This window comes from Physeter macrocephalus, chromosome 16 (genome assembly GCF_002837175.3).
Source record: "Physeter macrocephalus isolate SW-GA chromosome 16, ASM283717v5, whole genome shotgun sequence".
Taxonomy (NCBI): Eukaryota; Metazoa; Chordata; class Mammalia; order Artiodactyla; family Physeteridae; genus Physeter; species Physeter macrocephalus.
Window position 1 is genome coordinate 18,030,113 of NC_041229.1, and position 11,198 is coordinate 18,041,310.

General features: G+C 37.5%; 1 protein-coding gene across 1 annotated transcript in view; it reads right to left on the reverse strand.

Annotated features, from left to right (window-relative positions):
• The window catches only part of HTR3B (5-hydroxytryptamine receptor 3B), a 34,446-nt gene extending 23,563 nt beyond the window's left edge, over positions 1–10,883 (reverse strand). The window contains 3 exon segments of the mRNA XM_007117232.2: positions 4,493–4,653; positions 9,945–10,038; positions 10,872–10,883. Coding sequence (XP_007117294.2) covers positions 4,493–4,653; positions 9,945–10,038; positions 10,872–10,883 — 267 coding nt within the window.
• Between the last annotated feature and the right edge of the window lie 315 nt (positions 10,884–11,198).

Here is an 11,198-nt window from a genome sequence, read left to right on the forward strand (position 1 = left end):
TAGAAAGGCAAAACTATAGGGAGAAAAAAGAAAATCTGTGGTTGCCAGAGACTGGGGCTAGGGGAAAGGGACTGGCTTAAAACAGATGAGTTTCAGGGACTTCCCTGGTGGTACAGGGGTAAAGAATCCTCTGTATAATGCACGGGATGCGGGTTTGGTCCCTGGTCAGGGAACTAAAATCCCACGTGCCGCAGGGTAACTAAGACCGCGCACCACAACTACAGAGCCCAGGCGCCCTGGAGCCCACGTGCCACAACTAGAGAAGAGAAAACCCACATGCCACAACTAGAGAGAAGCCCACACACTGCAACGAAAGATCCTGCATGCCTCCATGAAGATCCCACATGCCGCAACTAAGAACTGATGCAGCCAAAAATAAATAAAATAAATAATAAATAAATCTTAAAAAAAAGATGAGTTTCAGTCTATATAATTTATACCTCAAATTTTAAAATGCATCAAAATTTCATAGGATACAGTTAAATTAGTGCTTGAGAGAAAACATAACTTTAAATGCTAAAATTATAAGAGAAAAAAGGTTTAAAATCAATGATATAACTTTCCACTTTAAGAAACAAGATAAAGAAGAACAAATTAAGTACACAGTAAGTAGAAGAAAGGAAATAAAGGTAAGAGTAGATATCAGTGAAATAGAAAACAATAAGGAAAATTCAAAACCAATATTTGGTTCTTTAAAGAAATAAATTAAATTGATAAACATTTGGCAATATTGGTCAAGGGAAAATAAGAGAAAACACAAATTACCAATATGAGGAATGAAAGAGGCAGTATCACTGGAGATCCTTTGGACATTAAAAGAATTAAAAGAGAATATTATGAACAAATAAATTTGCAACTTTGATGAAATAGACAAATTCCTTGAAAAATACAAATTACCAAAATGGACACAAGAAGAAATAGAAAATTTGAATATTCCTATATATGTTAATGAAATTGAATTTATATTTAAATACCTTCCCACAAAGAAAACACCAGTCCCAAATAGTTTTACTAGTGAATTTTATCAAACATTAGGGAAGGAAATTATCCATATTACACAATTCCTTCAGGAAATTGAGGAGGGAACACTTTTCAACTAGTTTTATAAAGCCAGCATAACCCTGACAGCAAAACCAGACAAATACATTACAAGAAATAAAACTATAGCCCAATACTCCTCATTAACATAGATGCAACCTACAATAAGTAGGAATTCAAATCCAGAAATATATAAAAAGGATAATATATCAAGATCAAGTGGAGTTTATTCTAGGAATGCAGGGGTGGTTTAACATTTGAAAATCAATCAAAAATAATTTACCATATTAACTGCATAAAACAGAAAAATCATATGATCATTCAAATTGATTGAGAAAAAATTTGATGTAATTTAGTATTGTTCATGATTTTTAAAATATCTCTCAGCACATAGAAAATAGGGGGGGAGTTTTTCAACCTGATAAAGATAATCTATGGGGCTTCCCTGGTGGTGCAGTGGTTGAGAGTCCGCCTGCCGATGCAGGGGACATGGGTTCGTGCCCCAGTCCGGGAAGATCCCACATGCCGCGGAGTGGCTAGGCCCATGAGCCATGGCCACTGAGCCTGCGCCACAACAGTGAGAGGCCTGCGTACCGCAAAAAAAAAAAAAAAAAAAAAAAAAAAAAAAAAAAAATCATCTATGAAAAATCTATAGCTAACATCACACTGAATGGTGAAAGATTTTTCTGTAAGAATGGAAACAAATAAAAATGTCTTCTCTCACCACTTTCATTAACACTGTAGTAGAGGTCTTAGGCAATGCAATAAGACAAGAAGAATAAAGAGCACACAGATTAAAAAAGAAAGAAGTAAAACTATTTGCAGATGAAATGATTGTATGTGTAGAAAATATTAATCTGAAAAACTACTAGGATTAGTAAGTGAATTTTGCAAGGTCACAGGACACAAAGTCAACATACAAAATGAATCCTATTTCTTTATAATGACAACAAATAACTAGAACATTTAAAAATTTAAGTAATATTTATAGCCACATCAAAAATACTTTGGGATAAGTTTAATGGAAATATGTATAAAACTTCTACATTTAAAATTATAAAACACTGCTGAAGACCCAAATAAATGGAGAGACATACCATATTCAAAGACTGGAAAACTCAGTATTGGTAAATGTCAATTCTCCCCTAAATTTCTCTGTGGGTCCTACACCATTCCAAGCAAACTCCCAGCAGGTTTTTTTTTTAATGAAGTGTGAATATAAAATTTATGTAGAAGTACAAAGGTTCTAAAAAGCCAAACTATCTTAAAAATGAAGAACAAAGTTCAAGGACTTACACTATCTGATTTCAGGATATCAAATAGTCTGACACTTATAAGTTAACTTAATTTTCAGCCAAGACATCAAAGCAATTCAACGGGGAAAGGAAAGACTTTTCAAAAAATGGTGATGGAACAAATCCTTTCTAAATGCAAAAATAAAAACAACACAAAACACAAAACAACAGCAAAAAACTTTGAACTATGCCTCACACCATTACAAAAATTAATTCTCAAGATCACAGAACTAAATCTAAGGAGCTAAAAACTATAAATCTTTTGAAAGAAAATATAGGAAAATATTTTGGTAAACTTGTAGTAGCAGAGATTTCTTAGACAGTACTCAGAAAGCATGAACCATAAATAAAGAACTGGTAAAAAAATGGACTTCATTAAATTTAAAAGTTTCTGTCCATATAAGACCCATTAGGAAAATGAGTAGGCAAGCCACAGACTGAGAATAAACATTTGCAATACATAGATGACAAAGGACTTGTGTCCTTTGTTCCAGTACATAGATGACAAAGGACTTGTGTCCAGAATATATAAGCAATCCCTATAAATCTATAATAAAAATACAATCAACATAATAAAAAATAGGAAAAGACTTAAACAGGTACTTCACAAAGAAAGATATATAAGTGGCCAATAAACACATAAAAAAAGAGCCCCTAATTATTAGCCATGGGAAGTATAAAGAAAAACCACAATGAAATATTCCTACACACTTACCAGAATGGCTAAAATTAAAAAGACTAATAACACCTAATATTGGTGAAGATGTGGGGAAATGGGAACTCTCATAGCTGATGGGCAGGAGTATACAATGTACAACCACTTTGTAAATCAGTCTTGCAGTTTCTCATTAAATGTACATCTATCCTATGAGAAGTGGCAGTTATTCCACTTCTAGGTTTTACTGAAGAGAAATAAAAACATATGTACACCAAAATACTTGTACAGAAATGTTCGCAGCAGCTTTATTCATAATACACTAAAACTGGAAACAGCCCATATGCCTATCAACAGGAGAGTGGATAAACAAATCATGGTATAACCATAACCAAATACTACTTATCAATAAAAAAGAAAAACTACTGATATGCACAACAACATGAATGGAGCTCAAAAACATTATGCTGAGTGAAAAATCCAGGCACAGTAGGGTACATACAGTAAATTTTCATGCTTATGAAGTTCTAGAACTGGCAAAAATAATCTATGATGAAAGAAATCAGAACAGTGGTTGTCCTTGTGGGTGGAGGGGATGATGATTGACTGGGAAGGAAATGGGGGATCTTTCTGGGGTGATGGAAATGTTTGACATATTGATAGGGATATGGATTATGTGGGTGCATGCAATTATCAAAACTCATACTGTGCATTTCAATATCTGTATATTATACCTCAATTGGAAAAAAAGTTTTGAGAAGTAAATTGAAAAACAATTATTAAACTACTTTAACAAACAAGATCAGTAAGTTCTGCTTTTAAAAGAAATCAAAAGAAATTTGGGATCTATTGATACTGAAGACTTTGTAATTAAGAAAAAGGAGAAAGAAGAAGCAGAGATAATTATGCGGGCCATCACTGAGGGCTTCCTAAGACCTCTGCTAACTGCTTCACATGCACTTTCTCATTTAATACCCACAACAACCCATTTTTCAGACATAGTAGGAAAGATGCGCTTTAATGAACAAATCTTCCCACTACCCTTAGCAAATACGTTAGGTATAAATTCCCTTAAAAACTCAGGATAGCAAGGCACACTTTTCCCCCTTTTAAAATTTCAGGCAGTAAGTTGTAGAAGTTGTTTCATAAACCTACTACTATCACTAAGAAATGTGAACCATAGAAAATAATACCTATTACCATTTTTGGTTTCAGCAATGCTCATAAAATATGTTCTGTGACCTACGACCACAATTCTTAAAACATCTTATTTCTGTGAAATTCTTATTTCTAGACTATCTGCCCTCACAATGTAAGTTGGGGGCTAGAAAGCACGATTTGCCTAATAAATATTTACCCCAGGCTCACTGCTGAGTCTAGCACAACTTCTCTATCAGCTCAACGAGAGTCTCAAGAATAAAGAACTTCTCCTAGACCCCTGCGTAAACAGCAGGTAGTTTTACAAAAGAATGATGGGACTAGGAGATGGTAAGATGGTCCTTACCACATCCAACACAGCGCGGACAAACACATCCAGGTATACTGTGGTGGCCTGGGTCCAGGTGTGAACTGGCCTCACTTCCTCGCGATATTTCTGTACTAGCTGCTTGGTGAGATGGTGCAGAGCAGAACTCCTGGGATGAGGGGTATATATGGCCAGGATTCCTGAAAAAGAAAACTATCATCGTTTTCATCGTTTATGAAAATAAAAGGAACTTAGCATCTTTAGGACTCTTCAGACTGCTCAGGACCCCTAGCAGGATATAGTTTTCAGCTCATCCAAACTGCTTAAGTTCACAGCCCACGAGCGGACTTATTGGCAGACACTTATTTAAAGTAAGCTGATGACATAGAAAATAAACTTATGGTTACCAAATTGGAAAGAGGGGGAAGGGATAAATTAGGAATTTGGGATTAACAGATACACACTACTGTATATAAAATAAACAACAAGGACCTACTGCATAGCACAGGGAACTATATTATAAGTTCCTACAATGGAAATAACCTACAATGGAAAAGAATCTGAAAAAGAATACGTGTGTGTGTGTGTGTGTCTATAACTGAATCACTTTGCTGTACACCTGAAACATCGTAAATGAACTATACTTCAACTAAAAAGCAAAAAAAAAAAAAAAAAAAAAAAAAGCAAAGTAAGCTGATGGTCTAAGTGCCCAATGGAGAAATCTCATTGTAAATATAAATAAATCAACCCCATCTCTGAGGATGCAAACTTTGACCTACAGTTCCATTTTTACAACAATCTTGCATCTTGGAGACAACATCCTTTCTTTTTTCCTGTATCACCCCCTTCCGGTACATAGGAGAAAGCTTCCTATGCACTTAGCCAACATTTAACTTCCTCTTTGGATTTTTCTTTTGATTTTCCATTCGTAATTCAAAATCACATAGAAAGCCCAAGCAGAAACATGGACAAACCAGTTGAACACAAAGATTTGTGTGGATTTCTGAATAATGGGATTAGTGAGATTCCAATTCATATTTTTTTCCTCAAAAATATATCTGTTCTCTCACTCTGCCTTAAAATGCACTTATCAGAAAATGAGATCTTCATTTTGGGAAAACTCTCTGTGGTTCCAGGGAGCAACCATTTCCTATGACCCAGGAATCTTGATTTGTAGAGGAGCCGTGATTGGTGTTGAGGCCGGGGAGGCCAGGGGAAAGCAAGCAAGAGAAATGAGTACCAGCGATCGGAAGTGACAAGTCTGTGAGGGCTTTTCTCGGAATTGCAAAAAGATATTTTGTTCACCAGCTTTGCCGGCCCCTGGGGGATTCAAAGCTTCGCTAAGTCATTGGACTGAAGCAAATTGCACGCCTCCCGCCACCAGCGCCTGAGTGAAATCTATCTGTAGTGTCCTGCGCGTGAATTCACCTCGGCTCTCAGCGGTTTTGATGGTTATTTTGATGAGCTGCTGAAGGTACGCGGGATCCAGCAGGAAACTGTAAATGAGATATCCTCTCCCCATGAGACAATCCTGTTTATACCATCTCTTTATGAATGATGCTGTGTCACTTGCTGCTGCAGGAAGCAATTTCTATATTTATCAATGTCAGTGTGACCAAAATGCTAATAACAACGGTGCTGGAGGTGCAATTCCAGACTCATTGTGGGCAGTGGAATATTCACTTTCATTACCATCTGAACTGGGAATCTAATTAGCGTTTTAACTCCCTAACTATTCACCCGACAAGACGCCAGAAGTGGCAACAGCTATTCTGGCATTCGGGACTAAGGTGGGTGGCTCGCATCAGGCATCATCTTTAGTTTTTGTGAACTGTGATGGTCAAAAAATGTGCTGTGAATCTCTCTACCTGAGACTGTTTCTTGCTGGCGGACGCTGCGGGGAGAGAATTCTGGAGCCCAAAGCGAAGCTGGTCTGGTGCTTTTCCTGAGAACTTCGTTTTGGGCAAGTTCACTCTTACCTCCCTTGAATTGAAGCTTGAATTGAAGCTCCCAATTCAAGTCCCAGTTGGGGAACCACTGAAATGTGCCTGTTTCAATACAGGAAACCTCTTGAGACAGAGTTAAGACATAATTCTGAGAAGTGAATGTGTGTTCCCTATACCCTCTGTTCATGGAGACTCAAATTCCCCTCTGATACCTTTTCTAGGAAACAATCCATAGGTCCCCTATGGATAAACACATACTTTCTAGAATGTGTCAAAGTCTTTGGGTAAAAAGAGAATGTTCTGGAAACTGGAAATAGGAACAAAAGAGAAGCAGGCAATGATTGGAGAAGAATCAGAAGCAAACGGAAGTATGCTTAAATAAATGACAGAGGGAAAGAGTTCTTTGTTTAAAATGGGAAGAAATAATAAATTACATTTCTACTATGAGTGCAAATTTGCCTGAGGAGAAAGATCAATTAGAGGAGAGAGATTAAGGATTTAAGTGACCATTAATTAACAGTAAATTATGCCCCTTGAAAGCTAATGTGACATTCACACAAGCACTAAATGACTCACAGTTCAGTGATGTTTCAACAGACACTGATGGAAACTATGAACAGACCCAGGAAAGATTCCTCACTAGCTCTGCTTCCTTGAATGCTAATAATCAGCTTCAAATAATTCACTTGTAAAATTTCTGGAAAGGAGAATGTGTTAGGAACTGAGCTGTGAAGCACTTTTGGGGAAGAGAGATTTTAAAAAGATAAGAATACAATAAAATTACTCCTTTGTTTTCCTTATTTCAATGAGTTACACACATGCCTATCTTAAAGTGTCTGGGCACTTTGATGAAAAGAGCTCTTTTGGCTTTAGTGAGTATACCACCTTTAGGATTTTAAGAGAGTGATACTGAGACAGGCTGGGACCTGGGACCTAGGACCCTTTGCTGCAGTGCTTACACCTGGACACACATCTCCTTAAGAAGCAAAATACAAAGAAACTAAAAAGGACTAAAAATAACTGCATGCATGTGCAGTTAGGGCAAATTATGGACAACAAGATACAAAAAGACCAAAAAAACCCAACTGCCACTTCTGAAGAGCAGGGAGCAAAAGCAGGCTACTGCACATGCCCCTGCACACAGCACCACCAAGGGGGTGGGCAGACCACCTAAGCCTCCCCTCTGGCCAGACCCCTGGACACACCCCTACCCTCACCCCGTGTAAGGAACCAGCTCGTCCCACCTCAGGGAGCAAGCAGGGAACCTGTTACTTGTTTTTGCTCCTCCCTGCTATAGTAGGGGTGCCAATAGAGCCTTGCCTGAACTTCTTGTCTGGCCTCTTATCAATTTCTATTGATTAAGGAAGGCCAAGAAACCTGGTTGGTAGCAATACATATATCTGAGATGTTACAAGGAAACAGAGGTTTGGGTGCATGGTACTACTGAATACCTAATACTGATTAAATAATTTGCTGTGTGCCAGGCACTGGGCTAAGAGCCCTTTACATGAATTATCTCATTTAACTTCTACAAGAATAGGTACTCTACAGCCCCGTGAAGGGTCACTTACAGGTGAGGGACTCTAGGCCTAGTGAGGTTAGTACCACTGAAGATCACACAGCTTGTAAGTGAGGAGGCCGGAATTTAAACAAGACTGATCTGGACGCAAAGGTCAAGCTCTTACTCTGGCACTACCCTGATCTGGCTCCCTGAGAATACTAGGAACAGCAGTGAGTAACCCTTCAAAAGGAAGAGTTGCATGTTGTACATTTTTGGACAGAAACAGCTCATTGTTATTTTCTGTGTTTGTGGGTTTTTAAAAAATATATTTATTTATTTGGCTGTGCCGGGGCTTAGTTGCGGCACTCGGGATCTTTTACTTGCAGCATGTGAACCCTTAGTTGCTGCCTGTGGGATTTGTTCCCTGACCAGGGATCGAACCTGGGTCTCCTGCATTGGGAGCACGGAGTCTTAGCCACTGGACCGCCAGGGAAGTCCCCATTTGTGTGTTTTCAGGTCAGTGATATCTTACATTTGCATTGCAACCTTACAATTTCATAATGTTATCTTATTCGGTCTTCATGAATATACAAAATAAACAGTTAACTTACAGGGAAACAGAGTCTCTAAGAGGTTACTTGACTTGCCCAGGGTCACGTGGCTGGTGAGTAGAGTGGCAGGAACTAGATGGTTCTAATCCAGGCCTCCTACCCTAGCACACTGTCTCCTGGGTGCAGCGGTGAATTGGTGGTTGGTTCAGGGCTTTAATGTTTACAAATCATCTTGATATTAAATCAGTAAAAATGCCAAAGCATGAATTTTTCTGCAACAAATGTTCTCAGTATGATTTATGGTCAAGCACTGATTACGAGACACTATGAAAACACTTTCTCTGCCACAGTTAGAGCAAAATCAAGTGTAATGCAAAATATTAGAAAGAGAAATCATTAAGAAGAATTTCTTCTGTTTTCAAACCTTCATTTTTCTATTTTATCTTACTTAGTTTAATGTTCACAATTATTTTCTGCTAAGAAACCCATTTGACATTTAATGAAATTCCCTCTGTTTTCATTTTTATAATTAAGATATGCTTTTATCCTTTAAGTTCAACACCCAGCATTTTTATACTTTAATGATAAGTGGCTATTTTTCTTCTCTACCCAATAAAAAAATCATTGCCAGCTGCTTGGCTACCAAATTCCTTCCTCATCTCTGTAATTGACTCATTCCACTTTCAGTTATATTTTAAAACATGGAAATTCAGATACGAGCTCTAGGAGAACCCTCAAGAAAATGGGGTGTTGGGAAACACCAGCATAAACATAAATTTTGATTTGTGTATATTTTCTAAGAACAAATCGTATCGTAATTCAAATGGCTCAATTCAGTAGAGTTAATACTGGCACTATGGAATTTTTGTTCCAGAAATTTAGGAAAAGAAAACATATATACATATATATATATATAAATTTCTAAAGTATTTTTAAGGGGAATTGTACACTCAAAACATGAAAGTTTATAGAGCTCGTCTTTAGAGAAACACTCATCACCTACACAGACTTTGTACGGCTGGATGTAAAGCCCCTAATACCAAAACGACATCCAGGTTTCTGTAGCTATGATGGATCCAAGGGACTCTCTCCCTGGGCTACTAAAAGCCAAGACTACTTTGGATAATAAAAATATACTATTCAGACATAAAAGTAAATCTGAAAGAGAATACCCCAAACTCTCAATGTCAATTGTTGTAAAGAAAGCTTGATTTCTAAGGAAGCAGAAATTTATCAGACAATTATAACATTTCAGAGCATATTTTCAGCCATGTGTAAAGCCCCATTGTGTGACCCTATGTGTATATACATCTATAATTGTAGGAACAAAGTCGTAACAAATTGTTGGTCTCCGTGTAGCTTCACAGGACTGACATCTTACAGATGGTAAATAAAAACACTTGTGAGGAGTTATACAGCACAACATAGAAAACCATGTCTCTAGCTTCTAGGCGTTAATATTCAAAGCCTAGTAATATCATTAAAGGACTCACCTGAGGCGGCCACCAGGACCAAGGGCCACAGAGGGGCCATTGAACTTGCCAGTGTTCCCCAGGTACTTCCAGAAGTTGAGAAACACAAACTTGCCTATTGGATGGAATGCCACTCAATCTTTCCTAAAAGACCTCCTTTCCATTCCGTTCTTCTCTGTTTGCCAGTTTATGCTGTCCTTGCTGGTGCTATTTTGTAAACACTAAATGGGACCAAAGGCAGTACTAGCACCACACAAACGTTTTGGAATTGATGCCATTGCAATACCTCTTAACTTCTCCATTTGGTTCTGCCCCAGGATCAGATCTTGGCCAACATTTCAATTTCCCTGACAGGAGATAGCTAAGTGAATAATGTAATCTAAGAGGAGCCCCTAAGGAGGGGAAATTCCACACTAATGTGATTTCCTTTACAGCCTTTACCTAAGGCAGTGCTCTTGCTGACATTTAGGACACTAATTTCATTAATAATTGAGATCCAAATAGCTGATCTAAATCAGACTTATGCAGTAACATCTTCAGCATTTGACTATGATTATTGGACTCTTGAATTACACTAAGCTAATGGAAACCTGGTATTGTCAAATGAAGAGCAACTGCTAACAGTACAGTGGGAAGAGTGCCTTTTGTTTCTCCTAAACCCCTTTCATTAAAAGAAACATCGATTTTTGATAAATAGAAATGCTTCTTAAATTCTCACTGCCCACAATTCAGAAAGTAACTACATAAGAGAGAATGCGTTTAGGCTTACTGAAGATGAAAACTACTAAAGTTTAACATCACTCAATAAAAACTGGGGTTTTTTTTTCACTTTTTGATTGAGCCCCATTCACTTTTCATTATTAAGGAAAAAGATGCATCATTCCACATAACTCTATCTTGCATTGGTAGACCCCTAGATGCTCTAGAAACAAAAATTAAATTTCATACCATTTCCAACATCCTCCCACTTTTTACTATAGATGGAATGTAGAGGCACAGGTTTGAGATAAGTTTTCACAGAACAAACTGAGGGGGCGGAAGTATATACCTGATCCCTGTTCTCCTAATTATTTGTTCCCTTTGTTTAGAATCCATGAAGCTCTCTTTTTAATTTTCATCTACCAGTAAAATATAGATGTTGGTGAAAGCAGTTACAAATATGGAAAGGGAGAAAACTAGGATGAACCCTGTAGTGTTGAGTTGGTTTTGGAAGTATCAGAGTGAACTCTTGGTTTTCGATACATGTAGCTAAATATAGAAATACATACAAATGTA